Here is a 26,545-nt window from a genome sequence, read left to right on the forward strand (position 1 = left end):
CTGATTTTCTTTTGGTTTCATGCATGTGGATTGTAATAAACGAGCAAATTTCTTTGTATCTTCCTCAAATGGTACAAGATAACAGTTGGACAAAGTAGATATTCCGAGCAATATAACCACAAGTAGAATTGGATAGTTTCTGTTCATCTGCTTGCCCAATTGGCTTTGGCTCCTACAATTAATTAAGAGAAAAAGGAAAGAATTAGAAACTGAACAAGTACTACATGCTAACTTTGTTTGACTAGCTTTTAGCATAATTCTCTACTTGTGGATTTGCAGATGGATAAACCACATTTACTTACGATTCTGCCTTAAACATGTTTATTAGTACTTTTTTAGTGTCAAGATGTGGTTTTCTTGAAAGAGGTGCTTCCATCCTAAAATCAGTAGTACAAAAAAGTTCATTTGATGAAAAATTAATGCGATTTATTACCTTCAGTTTAGGCACAAAAGAATGAATCAATGGAAATCAACTAACTTCCTTTCTCCAAATACTTGACCAATGAGACAATAATAATACTCCTAATAAGACTGACAGAGTATATGGAATTGATCAAATCTCGCAAGGGTTTTACTTATCTAAGCCAAGCCAATGAAACTTTTCGAAACAAAACCGTCATCAAGGCCTGGCGGATCCAACTAATTTTGTTGGCAAAATTTTATATTAGTCAAACAAATCTGCTTAGGAAAAACCGTTTAAGCTACCACCACCAACCAGAAAGTGCATGTAACTGAGGTCTGTCTATGCATCCTTTATCTCTTGAGATTCATCAATATATAACAGAAATAATTCATCATATATATATTATACATTTTTCTCATATTCTGGGGCAAAACCATGGCTGATATATCAATTTTTTTCTCATGTAACGTTATTAATTCAAAGCAATTTCCCCTCCTCTGAGATAAAAAAATTCAACTAACCTATTTGCATGTCGGACGTAATAACCAGAAAGAGGACGTATATAAGAACGCATGCATTGGTTATTATGGAGCGATCGCGCGCGCGCACACGCACAGAGGAAAAGAAGAACAAGAAGTGAGAGAGATGAAGGGGGGATTTGTTGCCCTGCTGGTAATTTTGGTGGACATGAGAATTTGTAGTGGGGGGGTGAATTGAGGATGAACTTCTACAAGGATAGTTGTTCTCAAGCTGAGCAAATTGTTCAAAGCATAACATGGAAACATGTGGCTAGCAATGCAAGATTGCCGGCTAAGAATGCATTTCCATGACTGCTTTGTTAGGGTAATTAAACCTTCTTCTTCCTCCAATCAACCCTTTTTCTCTGACTACTTAGGATATCATATGATACTTCCTATTTAACTTTAGAGGGTGACGGCTGATATAGTACCACTAGCCTGAAGGTCATTGGTTGAAATTTGGACGTACAATTTTTTTTTTTTTTGAGGGGTCAGTTAACTATTTAAGCCAAGCTTTGGAGGCAGCATCAAAAAATTCTCTTAGCGTCTATAAAATTTTGTACTTATTTGTATGAAGTTTTTCTCTTGCCACTCCCCTAAAATCTTGATTTAGTACACTATATTGTCCTCCTTACATCACTTTTGCCTTATAGAAAAATTCAATATCTATTTTTCTCAAAGCTTACAAAAAACGTTCACGAGTGGTCCTCCTTCCATATATTACTTACTGGCTCCACCACTGTTTGGAAACCACGTCTATGGTTTTATTTATTGTAATTCGATTGGACAAGAATTACAATAAGCCAATATGGGAAGTATTGAGTGGGAGAAGAGATGGAAGAACTTCACATGCATCAGAAGCTCTAGCCAACATCCCTTCTCCATTCTCCAACTTCACCACCCTCATGCAGTCCTTTGCCAGCAAGAATCTTACAGTCCATGATCGTGTGGTTTTGTCAGGTAACATGTTCCCAAGTAAGATGCATGCTACAAGAATAAAATGGAGAAGAAACGCCTACTTTATAGTCATGTAAATCTCTGAAGTCACAAATATTTTGTCGCATGAGTAAATTATATCTGCGGAATTTTACGTTTCATTCGATCTCCTTCACACTTAAAAAAAAAAAATTCTAGAGTACTAATTCCCACGCGTTTCTGATCGGCCTTCAACAATTACACGAAAACACTCAATTTGAGATCAAAATTAGAACTTTGAAACATCATGTTGACATTGACATATGTAATTTTTATGTGTGTAGGTGCACATACCATTGGAGTTGGACATTGCAACTTGTTCAGAAAGAGGCTATATAATTTCACAGGGAAAGCCGATGCAGATCCTTCTCTGAACTCAACCTACGCTGCATTCTTGAGAACAAAATGCAAAAGCCTTTCTGATAATACAACCACAGTAGAAACGGACCCTGGGATTTCTGTAGCATCTGACAACCATTATTTCTCAAATTTCAAGCATCAACAAGGCCTTTTCCAATCAGATGCTGCATTGCTGACAGACAGAGGTGCAAGCAACATTGATGATGAGATGCTTACCGCTGGAAAATTCTTCACTGAATTTGGACAATCCATGAAGAGGATGGGTGCAATTGGAGTTCTTACTGGAAATGCTGGAGAAATAAGGAAGAAATGTAGCGGGGTGAAGTGAACAGGATAAATTTGATCCAACAAGAATGCTGTGTGAAGTAGTAGTTACATTTGTCCGGATACTTTATTCTTGCAGCCCAACCTCCAAATTTGTTGTCTAAGAACTATAAATTGATTAATCGAGTTCATTTTATTTTAGTTCCTTTCAAAGCTTTGGATCAAGTTCCCTCTTTGTACCCACGTGAATATGTTATTTATCTACACAAAGTTTCGAAAACTGCATAGCAGCTAACCTCATTTCATATTGTATTGACCCTGTATTTCTTTTTCCTCCAAATAATGATCAATGTGGATTATTAATAAACAAATATAACATTTCCACACACACACGTGTTACGTTTAAAAGGTAGTTGGGCCTTGAGTTTGCCATGTTAAGCCCATGAGTAACGTCCAAATCAAGGTAGTTACATGCATGAGCCAAACGCAAAATAGAAGAGATCAAATGAAAGTACAGTACGAAAAAGCCTCAACAAAAGATGAAGAAAATTAGTCTGGCATTTATTCTTAGGGCCATTGAGATTGAGTAATTGCCGAGTGAAAAATTCCTCCATTTCGTGATTCTCACGCATGTTGATGTGTGTTATCATGCCTTTGTCTGAAGGTAAACACTTCATTGTGGAAAGAATGGTTTTTTTTTTCACCATCTTTGGTGTTTGTCTTGTTTTTCAATTCTTGAAATGGTCCAGGTTAGTTTCCTTCGAGATAAGAATTTGTTTGACATTCCATTGGGGAGATTTTGTTCCCCATGTCTTAGATTGTCCTGTTTCTTGAAGAGCAATATAATTACCAGGGTACTGACATTGTATAGGACGTGCGTAGTAGTGACATTAAGAGACATTAAGGTCTATGCAGAGACCTGAATTAAACTCCAATACAATAATGATGTCTGTAGAAATCTGAGGGAATGTCAGATCTTTAATGTTTTTTCAATGCAAGTGTTCTTAATGAAAGGTCAAAACTAATTAGAGGAACACTTGATGAAACTACTAGGCTTCTTAGTTTGCCAGAAGAATGTTCTTTCCTGGTATTTTTCTAAGTGAAGGTGAAGTATATAAATACGGTACTACATAATTCAATGAACATCACCTAGATTGTTGTATAATTAAGCATGTAACAATGTTCATTTAGCAGTTGACTGGAGCTGGTCATTCTTTTGAGTTTTGACAGACAGCTTATGATTGAGATGTCTCTGTGACAACCAGCAAAAGAACATTGTAAACTTTAATTTCCAGCTAGCTAGCTCAAATTAAGTTCCATGTCTTGAGGTAATTAGCTACATGCGGTGCCTATAAATTTACTCCCAAAGTATCCCTGAATCTCATTCCATCTACAGCAAACATTTTGGTATAATTTTGACTCTGGGAAAAAAAAAACACCAAGATGGTGAGAAAATTAGTCGTTTCATTTCTTTTTCTTGCAATGCAGGAGAGCTGCAGAGGAACTATTATCGTAAGAGCTGCCGTGGGGTTGAACAGATTGTGAGGGATATCACTTGGAGAAATGTCAGTGCCAATCCCAGCCTCGCCCCCAAGCTGCTTAGGCTACATTATCATGACTGCTTTGTCAGGGTATGATGGACTCTCAGATTTGAAGTATATAGTAGTATACTCAATCTGGATACAACTTTCCGCCAATTCATCCAACGCACATTAGCACATTACTTGGTTTATTATCATCAGATCAGATTCTTACACTTTTGACTCTTTTGAATGCCAAATTGGTTTAATTGCGCAGACATGCTAATAGCATTTATCCAACTCTTGCAGGGTTGTGATGGATCAGTTCTTCTGGATTCAACCCCCAATAATCCATCTGAAAAAGAAGCTATACCCAATCGATCTCTATCTGGATTTGATTTCATTGATATCGTAAAGTCAATTCTCGAAGAGGAATGTCCAGGAGCCGTCTCCTGTGCTGATATTCTTGCCTTAGCAGCAAGAGATGCAGTTTCATATCAAGTAAGCTAGCTCACAAATTGCATTCATATCAAGGAAAAATTGGATTTATTTGCTAGACTGTTTGTTTCATCTTTCGACCCAAAAAAAATGTATTTATTCTTTTACGTGTACTTATCAAATTGAACTTATTGTATGATGTGCAGTTCCAAAGACCAATGTGGCAGGTGTTCACTGGGAGGCAAGACGGAAGAGTTTCAGTTGATTCTGAAGCATTAGCAGGGTTGCCATCACCATCTTCAGACTTCCCCACTCTCCTTCAGAATTTCCAGAGTAATAATCTGGACGTTGTCGATCTAGTAACCTTATCAGGTAACTTATTATACTGCGGACTTTTAGAAAACGAGACTATTTAGAATCCAGTATAACATAAGAGATTGAACGATTGCAGGGGCGCATACAATTGGAGTCACACATTGCAGTTTGGTTGCGAAGAGACTGTACAATTTCACAGGGAAAGGAGACACAGATCCTTCTTTGGACTCTGAATATGCTCAAACCTTGAAGACCATTTGTCCTCTTCCTATTGTTCGAACCACAACTCTAGGAATGGACCCTGGAAGCTCAGACTCTTTCGATAGCCATTATTTTGTGGCTTTGAGCCAAAATATGACAGTTTTTCAATCAGATTCAGCCCTGTTAACCAATCCACTTTCAGCTACAATAGCATCACATCTCCAGAATCCTCGGCTTTTCTTCGCTCTATTTGCTCGATCCATGACGAAAATGGGTGCCATTGGAGTACTTACTAATGGGGAAGGAGAGATTAGGCAGAATTGTCGAGTTGTCAATGCTTAGTCGGACCCTATTAGTCATGACCACCTCTCCATCACGTCAATCTTAAATTTTTCTTTTGTATCACCAGTTTTTGGTGGCGCCATTTTCTGTTGATCTTCTTCTTATCAGTATCTGAATTTCTACTTAGAGTGTTGTAACACCAATCAAGAAGCGAAGAAATCAATCCTTGCCACTTTTTTCCCCAGTATTTTGATTTCGATGACTTTGCCCTCTTGCTATATTTACGTGGATATTTTCATCAAGGTAAGATCAATATGTGCAGTATAATGAAGTTGAGTAAGCCATAAAAGATTTTCTAAATCAAGAGTACCTATCAAAAGGCTTAATACAAGCTACAATTTTAGAAACACACACACAATTGTTCATGCTGTTTAAATCTTGAGTAAACTCATCACTTTACTACACGACACAAGTGATTGTAAGGAAATGAATGATATACAAGTCAAAGGCTCATTATTTTTTTTTGTCATTAAGTTATTAATAATTGGGTAAATTATAAATAATCCCCTGTGATTTCATCTATTATTACATGATATTCTTGACGTTTTTATCGTTTTTGAAAAAAAAAGAAGATATTGCTAATATTTTAAAATGTCAATTTCACCCCCTATAGTTTCATGTAAATTGAAAACTTGGCAGAGAATAGCCTATACAAATTAGTTGAAATACTAGCAATGCCTTGCTTAAATGCTAAATCAAATAACGAAATCATGTTATATAAAATCACAGAGGGATTATGTGGATAAATACAAAAATTATAGAGAATAAAGTGGATATTTATACAAGCTTTCCTTCCATCCAAATTCTGCTTAATATCCCAAGTATAAAATCCTCCAGCACGGTCGAGACATCCTCCGTAGTTGCACTGCTGTTTCTGTTGGGGAACTCAAGTTACATGTACCGGGCAAGTTAGCATCACAATTCACAGTTCATAGATCAATTAATTTTATTGATGGTCTATTTTGGCCTTGTCAGCCTAAATCTTTCAGTCCTCTATACCAGTCCCAAACATTTAAATGAGAACTTGGTGGTTGTGTGCCTGCTGAAGCTGTTGGATACATGGTTCAAAGACTCAGCCGAGACGTCACTGGAACGGAGCTTCCCGATCATATATCGGGACGAGATAATTTCGAGATAATGAATCGCCGAGAACTCGTCCGAGACGTCTTCGAAACAGATAAAAACGGCCGAGTCGCTCCAAGTCAACTCAAATTTTTATTTTTTTGTTATTTTTAAATTATTTTTATTTATCATATTTTTTACAATTTTTAGAATATTAAATATTTTAAAAATTGCGTCTCGCCGAAACCGCGATCGATATGCCAAGACCGATGTGGAACGGTCTGAGCCGCGACCGCGACTTTGAACCATGGTTGGATAAGAGCCGAAACCGGGAGTTCTTTCTGTGAGTCAGCTGGTATAAAAGTTTGGCGCAATCATCTAAAGGAGGTAGAAATGGAGATCTATACCTTCCATCAAGAAGAGTGGCAGAAAAAGTTTCTGAATTGGAATAATTTCCTAGACGAGTTAAAGAAGTTTGAGGGCATTGTTAAGATTCGTTTCAGATTAGAATGGGATGCATCTCCTAATTCTAGCGATGATCCAAGGGTTGGCATCTTGAGGCTTACAAATTTAATCTCGAATTCACTTTCAGTGCCCTGGCATGTGCAGGACAAAGTGCATCCACTTCTTTGTTATTGGCAGAAAAAAGGTCCGACCATGCTAGTGCTTTTTTACATGCAGTTCTGTGTTAGTAGAAAAATTAATGAATACTAGTAATGTGTACGTCTGCCATAAACGTTCGCTTTTCTAAATGAACAGATCAATTCTGTTTGATTTCAACCCGTCAAAGAGCGTCCATGCCATTGAATATGTACGTAATAAACAATCACAAAAGTTAGCTGAAATCCCATGAATAGAATGATAAGGTATTACATGCCAGTAATTCAATCATATTCAACCTCACTAACTAATTCCCTTTCAGCTAGAACAGCATCAGAACTCCAGAATTCATGGTTTTTTCCTTCACCCCATCGAGCCAGAATCCCTGTTTTCTTTTTCACTCTCGATCGATGAGGAAACTTAGTGCCATTGGAGTTTCTTACGAACGGGAGAAGGGAGACTATAGGCGGAATTGTCGTGTTGTTAATGCGTAAAATGGAGAGTATTAGTCGGACCTGGTCATCACCACTTCTCGATCTTGTCAAATCTTAAGTAAACAACTATCACCGATTTTGGCAGTGACATTTCCAATTGCATGGAGGTCTTATCAAAACTTGCCGAACTCATGAAAGTGACCATAAGAGCGCCATGCACTTCAAATTGCGACCAAAAGTGCGTACATTATTTTCTGCATCCATCTTAGTAATTTTCATCTCAAGTCCTCTCTGTTCCCCAACCAAAATTCACTATTCGTCTACATGTTTACAATTGATGCATGCAAACTAATTTGGGTGGCTGTTGGCGGTGGTTTTCTTGAATTGATTTAAGCAACTACTTGGCATCACAAGCTCACTAGACTTAGACGTTTATTGAAGTGATTTAGAAAATCTGACCTTTCTAATATTCTTTTTTTTTTTCCTTCTAAGTTCCATTTTCTGTTTTCCTTAAATGCGTTTGGAAAGATACTTAAATTTTCATGTCTGACTAATATGAGTCTGTTTACTTGTTTTTTACAGGTTTGTGATTGAATGAATTTATACAAAAAAAAAAAAAAAGTAAGAGTATGCTCTTAAAAGATGTAAGAAAGATATATACACACGTATATAATTACATATAAAATTTGGATGAATTCGACTCGCTCATCACAACCTTAGAACATATTTTTGGAACTATATATGGCATATTTTGGAACTAAGGGCGCTTTGGGAGCAGGACAGAAAGATTTCTTCCATGTATATGCTATGAATGTTTAACTAATTAATTTTGGGATTCTGAACTAAGGGGAAAGATTACTTTTGTAAAAAGCCCAAAAGAAAAGGGGAAAAAGAAGTAAACCTCCTTCCATATTAAAATCCTTTCCTTAATTGACAAAGTAATACTCCTATGCTAAGTATACAGGCACTGTGTTAAGAACTAGTGGTAGGGTTACGGTGAATTCGATTCCGGTTACCACAGCCTCACGATACATTCCTAGGACCATATATGACTTACAAGTTCTCATCGACCACCCAACCCTGATACTAAAGAAGGTTTTCTACACATCTCCCATCACCCAGAATGGCACTTTGGGAGCAGGGTTGACAGGTTTCTCCTATGTATATGCTATAAATGTTAAACTAATTAATTTTGGGATTCTTAACTAAAGTAGATTACTGTGTAAAAAGCCCAAAAATAGGAAAGGAAAAAAAAAAAAAAAAAGTAAACCGCCTTCCATATTAAAATCCTTTTCCTAAATCGACTGAGTAATACTCTTCTGCTAAGGATAAGTAATACTCCTATGCTAAGGATACAGGTACTATGATGTTAAGAAGTAGTGGTAGGGTTTGCGCAAGAAGGGTAACTAAAACTAAACTAAACTAAACGAGCAGCCGGAAATCATTATCAGTTTCGTGGAGATCCAAAGCCATGGAAGAAGCAATATCACGGCTGCAGTGGATGCCGGAGGATATTATCCAGCTTATCCTCTCATACCTCAACGCAAAAGAGCAAGCCAGAGCTCGTGTTCTATCCAAGGCTTGGTTGAGTGCATGGCTTAACAAACCTATATTGGAATTTCATTATCTCTTCTTCAAAAACACACCAATAATTTAAGTGCCCATAAACTAAGCAAGGGCGCCCGCTGCAAGCAATTCCAAGAAGATTCCTTAAACTACAGCCAGAGGTTCGAGAATTATGTCAGCAGCACATTGGGAAGATAGGGAGATCATATTCAAGAGGAAAAATCTTTCTATGATTTTGACCAACCCTGCTGACAATCTTCTAATTGACAGATGGCTGGGAATAGCTGTAGATAAAGGCCTGAAGGTGCTTCGGATCTCTGTCGAGCAAATTTGGGGGAGTACATTAATGTATACTTTACCGGAGAATATCATCTTTGGAGATGATGAATCTTCATCTTCTTCTTCATTAACAGAGCTATGTCTTAATTGCCGATGCCGGCTTCCGCACCAAGTACATGAGTTGCATGCACGTGCTCAAAATAATTAGTTGAAGAAGCTGTCATTGAACTCGACATGTCTCAGACCTACGTTTTTCAGTACCTTGGTGAACAGGTTTCCGCATATTGAGTTTCTCAAGGTCGATAGTTTCTTTGGATTTGATAAAAATAACCTTGTAAGTCACTGCCTGAAGCACATCGAAATCGTCCACATTTTCTCTAGTTCAAAACCACCGCCCGAGAAAGTAGAGATTGATACTCCAAATCTCACTTTCTTGGATACTAGTTTTGATGAATTAGAAATCCTGGCCAATCCGTCTTTGGTGACAAATTGTGTCATCTTGCCTAAAAATCAAACTCAAATGGTGTGTCGTTTATCTTGCATATGCCAGTCGAGCACTATTGGTTTATCAAGTTGAACAAAATGCTATCAGATTTGACCCCATTGACAGTTTCACTCCACATAAAGTACCCCGCACCTTTCTATGTGAAGGTAACGGACGACCTTCTGTTTCCCCTTCAAGTCTGTGCTGCTGCTGTTGACGTGGAGACATTGAAGTTAACATTGGATTGTGGATATTCGTCAATTCATCTGGTTTCTTGTTTGTTGTGGGCTTGTCGTCCTAAGACTCTTGCCTTGCGCTTTCCGAACTTCTTTGATGATTCCATTAACTTTCTGTTCCGTTTGCTGTCTGAGAGCAGAATTGCTTTTGATCGGTTTAGCAGTTTCTTGGCTGAATGATCTCAGGGAAGCAAAACTCTTCAATGAGACTGAAAACAAGTGGCAGCAATTGCAACAACCTTTGACTCTGTCACATCCATCATTGAGTTCAATTAAAGAGTGGACCGAGATTCGAATCGCACTATTATCCTTGAATTCTTGGATATTAGGCTTTTATTACAAGTGAAGTGCGCAATTACTTTTTTAATTTGCCACAAACTAGCCAGTTTTATGCTGATGAAAGTTTAAAGTTGTCTCATGTCCTCGAGTACCTGATTTTTCTTTATCATTAGGCCTTCTCATATTGGCGGTTTTGGATCTTTTTTGTTTTTAAAATTTTTTTTCCCACTGGAGTTGGGGATGAAAGTTAAGAAGCAGAGAGAGAAAGAGAGCGATGGAAAATTTGAACCCAAAACCTAACAATTTTGCGACAAAGTCTCTGAGACAAATGGAACGTACTCGAATTATAAAACTCCTCCGTTCATTATTTTGCCAAAAGTTTATCTATAAAAAAACAACTAAAAATCATATAAATGATAGCCACAAACATGAAATATTTATTAAAATCAAGAAAACGAACCATCTTTAAGAAGTAACTTATTTCTGTGGCCATGTTGCATTGTCGCCTAATGTGGCCAACACATACAATGGACAGAGACTAGATTTACCTCTAGTGTCCTAGTACTTGTGCTGATTCTTCCTCCTGCCGGTGCCACAGATTGCATGGCGGTCCTATCATATCATACTTCCCCGTGTGGAAAGATAGAATAGACACTTGCCAAACTGAAGTGACCAGAAGTGCGCCATGCACTTTAAATTTTGACCCTAAAGTGTGCACATTTTCTACTCCTATTCAGCCACATCCTCCAATTATAAGCTAGACAAATCCTAAAGTTTTCAAGGCATTAGGCTTTCCTCTTTTTCTTGGGGAGTTTACTACATTTAGACATCTTTTGATTTCTTGAGGTCAAAAGAATCCACTGAGCAATCATCATATTCCACTGGTCAAGTGCAATTCATCTATTGTTCGAAGACGCAAGTTCGATGCTTAGCCCAGAACCCCTTCATAGTGTCCTTAACAGTAGATTTCAAATTCTGTTCTTTTTCCAATTGCCAAGTCGTATTAATAAAATGTTTTCTTATTCTACTATCTTTAGGAAATTTACTTCGGATGCATACAAACTTATTTCCTGAATTGCAATTTCTTTTTCGTTCAAGGGAATATAGTAGTACAATATCCAAAAGCCTTAACTGAAATTCGGCAGGCAGCCATTCAAGGAAAAATGTTCAAATCTTGGACAAACCAGGGCAGGGAAAATGTAGGGGATGTATAGGTGCTATGCTAATGTATGCATGTATGTTACACGGGGATGCTCAATGTTTTTGGCTAATTTCTGCATCAATATCTAGTGACATAACTTTGCATATTAAGCTAAGACTACATTCTAGGTGATGAAAGATTGAAGTCCAATTTTCACTATATTATATTTTGTACGGATATTTCAGACAAACTAAAACCATACATTCATGACATGATTTCTAGAGCTTCTCTTTTTTGTCCAAGTATGTTAAATACAGTTGCTGCAATATGAGATGGAGTCAGACCAGCTTCTTCCACTTGATCAGCTGGAGATCCATGGTCAATATACCGATCAGGAAGTACCAGTGGCCTCCACTGTAAAAGTTTCAAAGAGGCTAATTAGTTCTTTTAAGCAAGATTGGTGATTGACTACGACGTGTAAATTCAAGCCATTTTGAAGTTCAGGGCATACGAATCAGCTAGCCTTTAACATCCCTTTTACCTAAACTAGTTGACAATTGCATTAGATACTAGATTAACTGATCTAAGAATCTCATGGAACCTCAAATTCATACCTTTAATTTTCCATCAAGAAGCCCATTAAGAGCCATAAACTGAGCAACATGAGATCCAAAACCGCCAATTGATCCTTCTTCAACAGTAATCAAGACCTCATGAGAATTTGCCAAGCTGCGTATGAGAGAATGATCTAATGGCTTGCAGAAGCGTGCATCTGCAACTGTTAGCCGCAAACCATGGGCTTCTACTAAGGTAGCTGCAGCCAAACAGCTTTGAACTGCTGTTCCATAGCCCAAGAGAGCCACTCTTTCCCCTTCAATCAATATTCTACCTTTCCCAACCTGAAAAATTTTTTTTTTTGTGTAAATATCAGTTTAGATTCACATAGCTCAGTTTCTTGAAGTTCCCTTCAGCACTTGGACACTTAAATGAAGTGTTTAACCATACCGAATAAATAAATAAATAAAAATGTTTAACCATACCTCAAGAGGAATGCCTTTGTTTCCCAGCGGCAACTCTACACCTATCCCATTCCCTCTAGGATAACGGAAGCAGCTAGGTCTATCATCTATGGCAGCAGCAGTAGCAACCATGTGAAATAGTTCAGCTTCATCTGAAGGAGCCATCACCACCATGTTTGGAAGGCATGCCATAAATGTTACATCAAAAGCCCCACAATGTGTAGGACCATCTGCTCCAACCAGACCACCTCTGTCCATTGCAAACCTCACTGGCAGCTTTTGCAAATCCACATCATGCACTACCTAATATAAGCAAAGCCATTGAGTTAACAGATCTGCAAGCTAAAAAAAAAAATGACAATCATTGTAGATTATAAAAATTGAATTGGACAAAGTGGGAAGCGTCTTGGCTTACCTGGTCATAGGCCCTTTGCATGAAAGATGAGTAGATTGCACAAAAAGGCTTTAGGCCTTCACAGGCCAAACCAGCAGCAAAGGTAACAGCATGCTGTTCTGCTATCCCAACATCAAAACATCGTGTTGGGAAACGACGAAGGAAAATGTTCAAGCCTGTTCCACCTCCCATTGCTGCATGGATTGCAACTATGTCTTTGTCTACTTCTGCTTCAGCAATCAGAGCCTCTGCAAAGTATGTTGTGTAAGACTGAGTTTTGGCACTGGTTTTGAATTGCTTTCCTGTTGCTGGATCAAACTTCACAACTCCTGCAAAAGGCAAATCTGCTAATGAGCTTTTTATTAAATTAAAAAACTGCATGCATGCAAATGATACATCAGGTTGTCTCACATCATGTTCAGCACCTCCCTGATCAAGATCTACTAATTGATTTTTTTTTTTTCAAATTCAGAGAAAGTAAGTCCTGGATGATGAGTTTTCAAAAACAATAAATTCTCAATTCTCAATCTAACTTGATCTGACAATAATTCTGCAACTTTGTAAGTCCAAGGTATACTTTACCGTGGTACTTGTCTGCAGCTTTTTCAGCATATGGATAACCTCTGCCTTTCTCAGTCACAACATGGATCAGCACTGGACCAGTTGTTTTAGTACTCTTAACTTCTTTAAGAATTGTAACGAGATCATCAATGTTGTGACCATCTACCGGACCAATATAATAAAACCCAAGTTCTTCAAATAGAGTGGATCCAGAACCACTGATCAAGCCACGAGCATATTCATCAACTTTTGCTGCAAGCTCATGCACTGGACCACCAATCTGCTTGGTAACCCCCTGCATTTTCCATTACCAGAAAAAATGTTATCCACATTAACCCAGGGCAGAAAAGAAAAGCTTGCCACATTCTTTGTCCTATTGAAGTATTCAAACCTTGGCAACTTCTCTTAGTTCTCTAAGAGGCCTGTTGGACTGCAACCGACTCAAAGCACTACTCAGAGCTCCTACTGGAGGTATGGGCCCATCTAGTGTCGCAGTGGGCAAGGATACTTGTTTGTTGTCATTCAGAATAACGATCATGTCAGAATCCAGGTATCCAGCATTGTTCATGGCTTCATAAGCCTGACCTGCTGTCATAGCACCATCACCAATAACTGCAACCACATTGTTTTTTCTTCCCTTCAAATCCCTTCCTACAGCCATTCCTGCCCACAAAAAATCTAAAAGAATCATATGCTGGATCTTAATAGTTAACTAGAATAAAGATTAATAATATCAATAAAGAGCTATTGTCATGCTGCGCAATAAAGGGACATCTACTGGAGTGAGATGAAGTAGGATAGGTTTTCATGGATATTTACAGCACAAACAACTATGCCAAAAGAATCCAGAACCCCCCCCCCCCTCCCTGCTAGTAGAACCTGAAATTTCACTAAAATAAAAGTACTAATTTTCATGTCAAAGGATACAAAATTCAATCTACAAAGCATGCATTTCTTGAAAAGGATTTTCATATATAACTTAAACATTGAGGTCCTTTTCAGTTAATGTAAAAATTCTACCAATTCCAAACTCAATTCTTGACCAGAAGAAACAAATTACCTAGGCCAGCAGAGATGGTGGTAGAACTGTGACCAGCACCAAAGCAATCATATTCACTTTCAGATCGCTTAGTGAACCCTGACAGTCCATCTGTCTGTCTTAAAGTTGGCATTTTGTCTCTCCTCCCAGTTAAAATCTTATGAGGGTAGGACTGCAGAATAGAATAGAAGACCATTGTTAACCTTCATTAAACAATTTAGAGGCATAAAACAATTTAGAAACTACACCATCCATATAGTCTACTCTCCATCAAGGTTAAATCATTACCTGATGACCAACATCCCAAAGTATCTTATCTTGGGGGCAGTTGAATACGTAATGAAGAGCCACAGTTAACTCAACAACACCGAGGCTCGAACCAAGATGACCTCCAGTCTTTGAAACATTAAAAATGATATCTGAACGCAGTTCATCTGCAAGTTGTTTCAATTCCTGAATCAAGAAATTGCTTTAAATTTCAGACAGTTAATAATATACATTACAAGCAATCATTATTACACAACTTCATCAAACATGTAGTCACCTTAGTAGAAAGATTTTTCATGTGAATTGGATAATTGATAGTGTCCAGTAGAGGAGTTGGTGGTCTCTGCGAGTAATACTCCCCTCTTTCTGACAGTGATGCCCGAACTCCACTGGACTTTTTTGTGACCTTTACAACAAAATGAGTCCAAAACCAACGTTTCATTCAAGAAGTCCAATACTAAGATATGTGATGATAAACACAGTACCTCTCAACAAAATGCAAGAAGAACAACAGATAATTCAATGTCAATTTAATAACAGCAATGGTAAGCACAAAGTTATCAGTACCGACAGAACAAACACAAACGAAAAAGCGCACAAATACAAGTTAAACGGCGTGATCAGGTGAGAAGGAATCAAAAACTAGTTTTTATCCAAAAGGGGCGATCAGGATATCCATTCAATGATAGTTTTGTAAAGATTTTATTTTGAGCTAAATCATCAGAAAGATGTCAAACCTGGTTATTCATGGATTGAAAATGAAGATGCTGATCTGTCCCATAGAGCCAGCTAGAATAGAGAAGACTCCGCTTTATGGAATCTGAGACGACTGCCCCGCTTAAATTTGCAGGGAACGCAAATGTACTTAAAGCCATGATGCATACACTTTATAGGCCTAAGCTTGAAAACCCAATAAAAATGAACAAAAGGGTTGACAAGAAAAGCAACCCAAGATATGATTCCAGCTCCAGGGATCAGTTCTGGTTTCACTGCTGCTATACAAGGTAAGAATGGCAAAAGAAAGAAGCAATGAGCTCTGACTGGATGAAGTGTGTGTGCTGTGTGTGAAATTAGAAGGCAAGAACTGCAAATGATCGTGCTGAAATGGCGGATTGTGGGTGGAGAATGTGGATTGCAGACTAGAGGGATGTATGAATCTTCTTCTCTGTGAACTGAAAGTGCAGAATTGAAGAAAGTTGCTGTGGACCTATTTATACTGCAAAATTGGAAAGTGATGCAGGAGTCAAATGGTCTGGTATCTTTTGATTGGGCCACGTTGGAAGAAATCCCAAATGGATAGAGAGATGTGGTGATAACGTAGGAGCACTATGGCCTGGATAGATTCTATGTGTTTTTCCATCTTTTCTTCAACTAGGGAAGAAGTGGTGTCAAATGTCAGTTGTATATTTGACTCTGATTTTTGATAGGATCCAGTTCCACTTTCAAGTTGGTTAAGGTAAGTAAATAATTCTCCAAATACAAGGATTAAAAGCTGTCTAATGAAAAGATTTCAGGCTTCTGACTTGGCTAATCAAATTCATTGGTCCTGCATTTGCCACCTTAAAGTGCACCTTGTTGTCCGGAGAAAAAGTGCAATTGCAGGATCTGCGTCTGCCTGCCCAACTTTTTCCATCTATGCGATAAACGAAAGATGGAATACTACAGAATGGGGCGCACTGTGGTGCAGCTAACGCGTGGAAGCATTTAATTAAATTGAATGCATTCCCCATTTCCCACTAAAATTTTTTTTAAGATGTTTCTCTTTTTGCTTTTTAGTGCCCTATCTTGCTCATTATTAGCATTTATCTCTCAATTCAGTGCTTCCATTGAAACAATTATATGTGCTTGTATTATCAGCCATCATTATACTCTTTAATGTTCAGATTTCCTACCTAATCACCCATCTTGAATGGATACCATACCATCTTAGGAGTCGATTATGCTAAGTGACCAGTGATTAATATGCAGGTGGTGCCAAAAGCATAGGAATCGCGGCCTTCATGATACATGTTGATGCAAGGCGATCCGTTGATGTGTTATTATAGTACTCCCTCCGCCGGTTATAGTTTTTTTTTTCACGCAGTTGAAATCCTATTTTGATGGTCTTTATTTTTTTTTCACACAGTTTTAAAAAAAAGTAGTTAACTTTGTTGGAAAAATAAATTAGATTATTATTTTTCTAAAACATCCTTACATTAAATAGAATACAACTTTATATTAATTATTCATGATAACTTGAATTGATGGTCAAGAAAAAATCAATCCTTATACTCCAATTTTATACGGCACCAAATCAACTAGATGAACTGAACCGCACGGATCATCTAAATCTGCCAGTATAAAATTCAATCACGCTTCACTCTGCCTTTTTGCTGACAACTACACAAGTCAACTAAATTGGATTCAAGAACATGTCACCCTCAAGAACCAAGGTTCAAAGACACCCAAATGAACACCCCACATGCAGCTTCAGGACATTTACATGACCCCTGAAATAGCCAAGCAGAGTTAGACAATCTGAAGATTGTCATCACCAAGGGGCTTGCTGTATATCCTATTCCGGAATAGATACACCTTACCTAATTGCCAAGAGTAAGACTAACCTCCGGATTATGAAGATGACGGGGGGAAATTGCAGAGCCACAAATACCATGAAGACAAGTAAAGGCATGAATTAATGGCTCAACCCGCATCAAAAGTGTATTCTTCTAAATTTGAAAAGCCCAAAGAAATTCTGGAATTAGATATTGGAGAAGCAGATAATAACATCCCAAAGTTGCAGGTCTGTTATTAATCTAAAAGAATGTAGAGTCGTCCAGCTTCAGCTACAAGTTTGCCATGATATTACAGTCAAACCATCATACAGCAAATACCAAAATTGTCTTCACAACTATGCGCTTTCTTTCATGTAAAATTTAATTCACATGTAACAGGCAACGATATTAAATCGCCATGAGTAAATACTCTGCGCGTCTCTCACTTCATCTTTGCCTCAGTGAAGAGAACATGGCGCTTCACACGAGGATCATACTTGCGAAACTCAAGCTTGGCCTGGGTATTCTGAAACCTCCTGCTCTTCCTAACCACATAGAAGAATCCAGTACCAGCTGCAGAGACAAGCCTCACTAGAATTGAACCTGCCTTCTTCTTGTCACCCATTTGGTACAAGCTAAAATAAGAAACAAAGCAAACATCAAACTCTGTCAAACAGTACCCATAACAGAACCCCATCCAATTAAAAACCCAGAAAACAAACGTCCATATTACAATTATGTCATCATTCATGGAAGACAAACCCTTTTTTAGCATTTTAAAGTAAAAGGCAGATTATAACCAGACCAGAGAACAAAAGTTGCAGTTAGAAATGGCATACCAAAATTAACAAGGATATTGATAATAATCGGATGAATCCAAAACGTAACCCCTGTCACCTATGAATTCTATCAACGCAAGGAAATCTCACATAAAAATCCAGGCCAGCAACCTCCTATGCACAAAGACACCTTTAGATTCAGAAAATGGAGATCGCTTGGTAAAGAGAAAATCGACATGCATAAGCCCTTAAAGTACAGAAGCCTTGTGCAATCCGGTCTGTTGAGCTTGAACGTTACTAATCATCATTGCAATCTTTCAACAGAAACAACATAACCAAACCATGCTAGCACATTTCACAGTTCCACAGCGAGAACACAGGTATGCAGACAAAACGATATTTATGAGACTCTGAACGTATTTCTAAAAAATTTCAGGTTACTAACTAAATTTCAAAAACTCAATTGTTTCACCAGAATTTTTAGCATCAATCACACAGCTTTACGAGAAATGTTGTGGGTTTTTCTAACTTAGACATCTAACAAGTATCGTAACAGTTTATTCCCTTAACCGCAATTCCAACAGCATTCTTTTAGTCCTAAAGTTTCTCCTTCCTGAGAAAAGCCAAATAATAAAGAGCATAATAAACTTTTTTTTTCTTTTTTACACCAGACACAAAATCTTCCCGTTATTTTCAGAAAAGCTTTCTGCTTTGTAAATGGGTTTCAATACTTCTATAAACTCTGCTTTTAGATTTGGACACAGAACCCTTTGAATTCTATTGCTCATAAAAGAATATTCAAGAATCCAAACATTTGCATAGATATAAATACAGAAACAGCAATAAACACTTCAACGAAAATTGACATTTATGCTGAGATTATAAAGATCATTCGATGAAGAAAACAACTTTTATATGCAACAAAATACTCGAAATTAATCATGAAAAACTAAAAGAACTCACTGCAAAAATACGTTCTTTCTTCCCCCACCACCGTGCCTTCTTTACTTCCAGTATTGAATTCAGCAAGTTTGGAACCCTTATAAAACCGCTCGATGGCATATTTCTCGGAAAGACAAAAGTACCCCTAACAACAGACTTATTGCCATAGTAAGATAAGTGCGCATTTTAGCACAGCCAAAGCGCATTTCTTCTTCTCACTTCTCACTTCACTGCTTGCCCTAAAATTCTGAAGTTAAAAAATTCGATCTTTGGACAATTTCAGCTTGAACCCACATTTGAGGAAAGGGTAAAAGGTGCAAATTTCCTTTTAATTTCCATCTCCAAACCATAAATGCCAATTCTTTTAGTGTACCATATTCTTTTCCATTTTTTTAAATTGTTGCATGTAGGTTTTTCATTTCCAAGAACAAAAATTTGTTTCAATCATAAGAAAAAGTGACTAAAATCTTTACTGGGTTTCTTTCTTTTATCGGTTTCCTTGTTTCGGTTTGATGAAAAAGCATTTGGAGAATGGGTAGTACGGTGGATGCAGCAGGAAATCCGATCCCCACATCGGCAGTTTTGATGGCAGCTTCAAAGCACATAGCAACAAGGTGCCGTGATGCGAATGTGGCGTTTTTGAAGTGCAAGAAGGATGATCCGAACCCCGAAAAATGCCTTGACAAAGGCCATCAAGTCACCCGCTGTGTTCTTAGCCTGTAAGCTAGAAACTTGAGTATTTGGTTCTGTTTATGGATGGTTAATTTGTTTTCATATTTCAGCAATACTTGATTAGTTAATTAATTTGAATTGTCATCGGGATGGGAAATTTTATGCGCTAGTTTATGGAAGATAATGAAGTTTATAGGAGAAATGGGATTTCAATAAAATTTTTGAAATGTGGATTTTTTGCTAGTTAGACTGCTGGAATTGGACTTTGGAGGTTCTTTATTGGGGGAGCTTGGGGATATTGGAATTATGATCAGTCAAAATGTGGATATTATTTGTTGACTGCAGCATAGAATAGGGCTTATATCATTTTGATAATGTGTGATTCTTTCTGGCTGTCCATTTTTTGGCTTAGTGAAAGATTTTCTGTGTTCCCTGTTTCTCCTTATCCTTTTCAGGTTCATTGGTTATAACTCATCTAGGTCATTTGTTTCTTTTTTAGTTATACCCTCAATTGATCCTTCATGGGGACACAGGTTTATGCCAGTTGAAACCTATTGCCTAGAATGGTTTCTAAAGTGATAGCATCATGTTACGACAAACACTAGTTTTCATCACCTTTCAGCCTTTTAGGGAGAATGCAGTGCAATTCCCTCAAACTTGGATTCGTAAATTTATCTTGGCAACAGGATGTAATTGCGAAGTTATTGGAGTCTCTCTCTCTCTTTAGCTACCCTGTCCCAGCAAGGATTTTGGGCTGGGATTTTTATCTTGGCAACTGGATGTAATTGCAAAGTTGTTGGAGCCTCTGTCTCTTTAGCTACTCTGTCCCAGCAAGGATTTTGGGCTGGGATTTATTCCAGTGCCACCAAAATAATTCTAGCTCATAGTTGTGCCGTGCCGTGCCCTGCTTGGCAGTAAGCATTACATGAATGCTTTTAAGTACGGATGGGTAGTCCAGCCCCTCTTTTGCAAACGACTATTAAAGTAGCGTTGTTGGCATGCAAAGATTAAAACCTTTTTAGTAGGACAAAGCGAACTGCGCCTAAATGAGTATGTGCTATATCATGCTTCTAGGAGAAAGTAGGTTGTGCATAAGATAGACACAAGCATATGTAGCCATTAATTGTCTGGTCTATCCAGTATATATTGGAGACATTCTTCACTTTTAACTTTGGTTCTTCGATCGGGGTTTTCTTTCCTCTTGGGGGGTGGGTGTGGGATTGGTGGGGAATGTGGAGAGGCAGTGAAGTAGCCAGTTATATCTTTATTATCAGGTACAAGTTATTCAGACTCCTAGAGCAATCTTTCTCCTCTTTGGTGGTAAAATTATCTAATGATGCTGGCAGAGGAAATGATGTGTGCTAAAGCATGATTATCTGTGTTTTCTCCACTTGAGTAAATCTCGACTGAAGTAAACTAAATTTGGTTATTGAGGTCATCAAGGTCATAAGGTTGACATATGATGCGTTATATGCCTGAAGATTTTTATTATTTGGTTGTAATCCTCTCATTATTAAAAAAAATTATAGAGTAAAAGACCAATGCTTAGATATCAAGGAAAAGCTTTAATGCTTTTAATCTGCCTTCGCAGGTTGAAGGATCTTCATCAAAGGTGCACTAAAGAGATGGATGCTTATGCTGGGTGCATGTACTACCACACAAATGAGTTTGAATTATGTCGCAAAGAGCAAAAGGAATTTGAGAAGGCATGCCCTCTCTGAATGATTGCCAAGTGAAACAGCAGCTGATCAACATAATAATTTCAGCAGATCTGCTATAAGCAGATTTTTTATGTTAAAAGTACTTGCACTTGATCCTCTTCTGGTTTTAAATACCAATGTTATGGTTGTGTTGTTATCTTCGAGATGTACTGTTTCCCAAACATGCAAATTGCCTCTTGAACAGTGTTGCAACCTTCATCATCCCATATGTTGTGGATACTCAAATTCACTTGTGAGAGCTCTGAATTTAAACGAAGAACCCTTTTGACTCCAGTAACTACAGATTGTGATCTGGAAACCTAAACTCAGGCTTCAATTACTGTCTCCGGAGTTTCTTGCTCTGCAGGTCGCAAGTTATAGGTGGAACGCTATTTTCTATTGCAACATTATATGCCCAGTGATATTCATATCTCAGCATCATCCGTGAACCTGGATGTTAGATAAAGTGAGCCCCCCTGAGTGGAGCATGTTTCTGATCCACACCAGTCTACATATATGCTGCAGCATGCAATTGAAGAATGGCAGCACGTCAGACTCTTCATTTTTCCATGCCGTATTTCAACGGCCATAGTGCATCTTAAAGATGAACAAGTTTCCCACTACTTGACAGTTGTAGAGCTCTCTAGACCCTCAAAACTTAGCAACCTTTTAGATAAACCAATGTTTGCATACTCTCGAGAGTCATTAGCCCCACATAAAGACCAATTGCACGCACTACAAGTGCTGAATCTTGGAAGCCCTCTAAAAATCTCAATGTCGAATCTTGTAACCAAACCAACATTTGCGTTCTCTCAGAAGATAATAGCGCTAAACAAAAACCAGTCGAGTACGGAATCAGCGAATGTATGCAAAGCTGCTTAAATATCACGGAGTCAGATTTAAGCAGCTTTAAATTCCCGTCAAATGAGCAAAATCAACCATTTATGTCACAAAGTAACTATTTGATTCATGTGCTCAGAGATTCTTTTAAGTAGAATAGTGTATAAGAAACTGAAACATCCATGTTAACTAGTAACAATCCTTGAAACTGAAATATAAAGCATTCGCATAAGAGTGTAATATAACAAAAATATAACAAAGAAAAACAGATATTGTTGCGAAAAAACACATGACGACATTTCAGTCCGCTAGAGGTCTAATTTTCACATCTCCAGTCATCATCACAGGGTACTAAGATCGCAGGCAGCACTTCTTCAGGCAGAGCGATATAATCTTGAGATGGTTACAATGCAACCAAAACAGCCATCAACGAGGACTGCACAACAAAAAGCAATGATCAGGTCATGTAAACTAGTGCAGCCAGAAAAAAGAAACACAGAAAGAGCAAAAATGCCATGAGGGTGTTAATAGTAGAACCAGCAGTCATAGTTGTCAACATCCAACGCGAGATAAAGTGTCCACCAATCAGAACATAAAATGACATTTGGAAAGAAACTTTCCAGCCCTTTCAGTATAATCTAACTTACCACAAAAAAAAAAAAATATTAAACTCTTGCAGGGTAGGTACTAGTCCTATTTCACCAATCCCTGTATCAATTTAACAAAAATAAGTATCCAACATACCTATAGGATCTAGAACGAGATCTAGATGGACTAGGAGAGTTCCTTCGAGGACTCTGGGACCTGCTAGGCACATGGTCAACAACAAGAACTCTGTGGTCATTACCTCCTGGAGTTGAATGTTGGCGGCTTGGCCTGTCATGTTTCTCATTGCGAGGAGAAGCTGATCGTGAAATGGACCCGGATTGCCTTGGGGATCTCTCATGGGGCCTGTAACTTCTCTCTTCTCTAGGAGAAACAGATCTAGAAATTGATCTGGATCCTTGAGGAGAGTAGCGTTCTTCACGTGCACCACGATCCCGGCCCCTTTCAATCATACATCATCACCAAAATCACCCAACTAATAAGTGCTAGTACCAAAAGTGCATAATCCAAAGTGAACTGAGAGAAAATGGCTCAAAGACCAAGCGAAAAGAAGATGCTTCTCAAGCAAGGGAAGACACTTCCAACTCAAAAATTAGAAGTCCACTACATATTACAGCTAATATAAATAGGTTTGCCTAACAGTGCTTCCAGGAAGGAAGAAGGGAATAAAGGATAATAGAAGCTGGTAGCGCCTCGAAATTAATGATTGAAGCATGACCTTTACCTGCATCTTTCCAGAGTTTCTGGAAAAAAACTATGAAACTTTCATCCAAAATACTGTTTTAATGCTCTATAGCAGTGTATACTGATCAGCAACTTCAATGCTCTCCTTGCCCCAACTTCTAGAAACCCAATAATATCTTTTCACGGCCATTCTCACGACACCTCAATCAGTAAAAACTTTGAAAAACCTTTGCTTCTTTGAAGATGGTTCTTTCATTGGCCAACTATAAGCTCTAGATTCTTTCTTTAACTGGATAGTATGCAACAATAGAAAATCAAGCTAAGATTTCAATAAGAGAAAAAATTGAAGCTGTTCTGTAAGTGTAATCATTTTACACACCATTTCACACCAGATGGTTCTCCAGTTTATGGTAAACACCTTAGAAGCCAAGGTCATAAAAAGGACTGAAGGTTAGACTGGAGAGGCGTTGATATGTACGTAAGCAAGTACACTCTTTGATTTTGTGATCCCTTTTCTCTTTTGTCTTTATTAGTCCAGAATACTTTAAGTCTCTTTCTCATATTAGGATCTGCATTCATAAGGCCACCAGAGATGTCATTCAAGTCTTGTGGAAGAATGCAAGAAATGCACAAGATAAACAATGTGAGCCATCCAAAAAGTCAAGCAACCAAAAGTCAAAAGTGTAAATATAAAAGCATGTCAGAAGGCAAAACAAAGACGTCTAAAACAAGAAAAAGAACATAAAACCAGAAGCCAGAACAGGACTATTTGTATAATTTTGAATTCATTGCATCAGCAATTCAACCATGCCAACAGCCCCTCATCAATATCAAGAAAATGCAGGAAATTGCTTGACAGGCTAAACATTAAACATGCAACATTTAAGTCAATAACAACTAGTCTTAATAACTTGAGAAACATTTATTTGGTTAGTAGAAAAAGTGATTGAAAACCACTTCCAATATAGATCCGGTAAAGAGGTCAAGGAAACTGCTAACAAAGACCACCTCAAATTCCAGTTTCATTATGTAGAGAACAATGACAGATACAAAAATAACCAAATTTTTGACAGGCCAAAATATGGACACAACATAAAGAATCCAATACTTGCAAATAATTCAAAACCACACCTCAAGTCAGGTCTTGTTGGAGAAGGAGAGCGTGAGTAAGCTGCAAAGCCAAACATTTAACAGTTAATAGGAAACTGCAAAGTACTTTACAATATCAAATAAAATATATGTACACGCATAGACACACAGAGAAATAGATAGGTACTAGCACTGCATGCACATCTATACCATAAGTAATACATAGATAGATGTCACTGTTAGCATTCTAATACAGAAGAAGAAAAAAAGAGGGGAAAAAAAGCTTAAGAGGAAATTAGTGAAAAGGAGTGAAGTTCAAACTGACAGCGATATTGGCGCCTTGGGGACCTTGATGGACTCCGCTTCCTGTAGCTTCCTCGATTACTAGACAAAGTTAAGAGAAAGACACAATGAGTAAAGACAATACAAGGAAAAAGGAATCTGCAATTGTTCAGGCAAGTCACTAACACAGGAAAAGGTGGAAACTGATTCAATGACACACCTCAGACGTGAAACTTTGCGCATTTCCTGAGGAGTTTTCCTATTTTCCTCAGCAAAAACAATTCTTATCTCCCGTCCTCCAATAACTGAACGATTCAAATGCGCCTTTGCCTCAGCTGCATCTTCAGGATTGCGAAACTTCACGAATCCAAAGCCACGAGGTTCCCTTACATTTTTTTGGCAGGAAATAATCTTAGATACATTGTTAATCAGCATAAAATACGAAAACATAGAGCAGCAGTAAGAGGTAAACACATGTCAAAAGGAGAGATCAAAATCTCCACATTGACAATATGAAACACACCCAGTGTAATAATTCTTTGGAAGATAAACATCCTTTATTGGACCAAATCTTTCAAATGGAATCCTAAGATCTTCGGGCCTGCAAAGGACAAGAATTACATCATCTTCCACACATAAGCAGGCAGAGAGTTGGGAGAAAATTTGAAGATAAAGGGGTGGATAAACTGAAACCAAAAGCATGTGTTGGTAAGCATGACTGCCTATACATTTTACCTTGCAAAGCTTACACATATTCAACTATACAAAAAGTGATGGATGTGCCTCTGTTAGTTTAATTATTCAAAAAGTAATCCAGAACAACTTTATAATCATTTTCAATTCTAAACAGGAAAACCAAAGATTTCTTAAAAAGACAGCTTCATTCACCAGTTTTTCAAATTTCCACATGCTTAATTAGGCTTGAATATGGTAGCGTCACTGTCTAAAAATCAAACTCATCTTCCATTGTGATAAATTTCTAGTTGAGCATCAAATTCTATCAAAGAGCTGAACTTCACATTTAAACTAAAAACGACAAATAAGTAACTAGGCTAGGGAAAACAAGTTCAAGGTTACAACCACTGCTTTTGACAAGAGTAACAAAACTGATTTATTTTACCAGCTAAACAGAAATATGCTTTACACATACATTTATTGTTCAAAGTAACAAAAAACCCCAAGTAACTCAATCATTTTATAAGCATAGCTAGAACCCAATCGCAACATCACCTAAAAACCATCCACATATCTATAAACAAAGCAAGATGTTTTTTTATAGCCAACTGCATAAAAACATGATTTTTCAGAGGCGAAACAATGATGCTATACATCCCCCAACCAACAAAAAATTTAAACTGCCATAAAAAGTTTCTACCAAACAATTAGAAACAAATACGAAAATTCAACCTTGCGCTAAGAGAGATGTTACGAACGAGAAGCCCAGAGGGGGCAGGAGAGCTACGGCGTTCCCGGCGCCGGTCCCGAGGGTCGTCATAGCGCTTGCGCCTTGCAGGGCTGTAGCTTCGGCTCCGGCTTCGACTTCTGTACCTTCCCATGTTTTAAATTTTCGTTCTTTCTTTGGAGAATTTTGAATTTTGAGAGGAAATTTTGCAGAACCCTAGTCCTAAGATTTGAAGAGCGATAGAGGTTGCAATGAGCCCTAGTTCACTTTTGGTGCGTTTGATTAATACCGATGCCTCGACGTTTTGGAGGGAGACTT

At 37.9% G+C, this 26,545-nt stretch overlaps 5 protein-coding genes and 1 non-coding gene across 8 annotated transcripts; 2 read left to right on the top strand and 4 right to left on the bottom strand.

Moving 5' to 3' along the window:
• Positions 1–1,679: 1,679 nt before the first annotated feature.
• Positions 1,680–5,336, top strand: LOC113737889 (peroxidase 24-like). Its single transcript, XM_027265030.1, has 8 exons — positions 1,680–1,881; positions 2,181–2,580; positions 3,535–3,607; positions 3,715–3,727; positions 4,009–4,151; positions 4,350–4,541; positions 4,685–4,850; positions 4,930–5,336. The coding sequence occupies exons 1-8, from the start codon at positions 1,680–1,682 to the stop codon at positions 5,334–5,336; spliced, it is 1,596 nt and encodes a 531-aa protein (XP_027120831.1).
• A 6,057-nt stretch (positions 5,337–11,393) lies between these two features.
• LOC113738154 (probable 1-deoxy-D-xylulose-5-phosphate synthase, chloroplastic) lies at positions 11,394–15,722 on the bottom strand. Its single transcript, XM_027265354.2, has 10 exons — positions 15,435–15,722; positions 14,975–15,103; positions 14,719–14,883; positions 14,452–14,602; positions 13,783–14,054; positions 13,413–13,686; positions 12,852–13,159; positions 12,458–12,739; positions 12,032–12,316; positions 11,394–11,831 (listed from the first exon to the last, which is right to left on the bottom strand). The coding sequence occupies exons 1-10, from the start codon at positions 15,570–15,572 to the stop codon at positions 11,682–11,684; spliced, it is 2,154 nt and encodes a 717-aa protein (XP_027121155.1). The 5' UTR covers positions 15,573–15,722; the 3' UTR covers positions 11,394–11,681.
• A 1,738-nt stretch (positions 15,723–17,460) lies between these two features.
• LOC113738156 (uncharacterized) lies at positions 17,461–19,096 on the bottom strand. Of its 3 annotated transcripts, none has more exons than XM_027265357.2 (3): positions 18,974–19,061; positions 18,071–18,184; positions 17,461–17,866 (listed from the first exon to the last, which is right to left on the bottom strand). In XM_027265357.2, the coding sequence occupies exon 3, from the start codon at positions 17,854–17,856 to the stop codon at positions 17,674–17,676; it is 183 nt and encodes a 60-aa protein (XP_027121158.1). In that variant the 5' UTR covers positions 17,857–17,866; positions 18,071–18,184; positions 18,974–19,061; the 3' UTR covers positions 17,461–17,673. The 3 variants fall into 3 exon arrangements, with proteins under 3 accessions (XP_027121158.1, XP_027121159.1, XP_071940328.1); XM_027265358.2 differs by having other exon boundaries at positions 18,071–18,181; positions 18,974–19,023; XM_072084227.1 differs by lacking the exon at positions 18,071–18,184 and having other exon boundaries at positions 18,974–19,096.
• Positions 18,221–18,325, bottom strand: LOC113738286 (small nucleolar RNA Z107/R87). Its single transcript, XR_003460073.1, has one exon. It is a non-coding gene; the product is annotated as a small nucleolar RNA Z107/R87 (small nucleolar RNA).
• A 25-nt stretch (positions 19,097–19,121) lies between the features above and the next one.
• LOC113738155 (NADH dehydrogenase [ubiquinone] 1 alpha subcomplex subunit 8-B-like) lies at positions 19,122–21,622 on the top strand. Its single transcript, XM_027265356.2, has 3 exons — positions 19,122–19,266; positions 19,474–19,671; positions 21,216–21,622. Exons 2-3 carry the CDS (start codon positions 19,484–19,486, stop codon positions 21,343–21,345), a joined length of 318 nt encoding a protein of 105 aa, XP_027121157.1. The 5' UTR covers positions 19,122–19,266; positions 19,474–19,483; the 3' UTR covers positions 21,346–21,622.
• Positions 21,623–22,349: 727 nt separating this feature from the next.
• On the bottom strand, positions 22,350–26,532 carry LOC113738157 (serine/arginine-rich SC35-like splicing factor SCL28). Its single transcript, XM_027265359.2, has 7 exons — positions 26,233–26,532; positions 25,349–25,426; positions 25,046–25,210; positions 24,869–24,927; positions 24,586–24,625; positions 22,909–23,211; positions 22,350–22,600 (listed from the first exon to the last, which is right to left on the bottom strand). The coding sequence occupies exons 1-7, from the start codon at positions 26,379–26,381 to the stop codon at positions 22,591–22,593; spliced, it is 804 nt and encodes a 267-aa protein (XP_027121160.1). The 5' UTR covers positions 26,382–26,532; the 3' UTR covers positions 22,350–22,590.
• Positions 26,533–26,545: the final 13 nt, after the last annotated feature.

Source organism: Coffea arabica, chromosome 3e (assembly GCF_036785885.1).
Source record: "Coffea arabica cultivar ET-39 chromosome 3e, Coffea Arabica ET-39 HiFi, whole genome shotgun sequence".
In the NCBI taxonomy this organism is placed as follows: domain Eukaryota; kingdom Viridiplantae; phylum Streptophyta; class Magnoliopsida; order Gentianales; family Rubiaceae; genus Coffea; species Coffea arabica.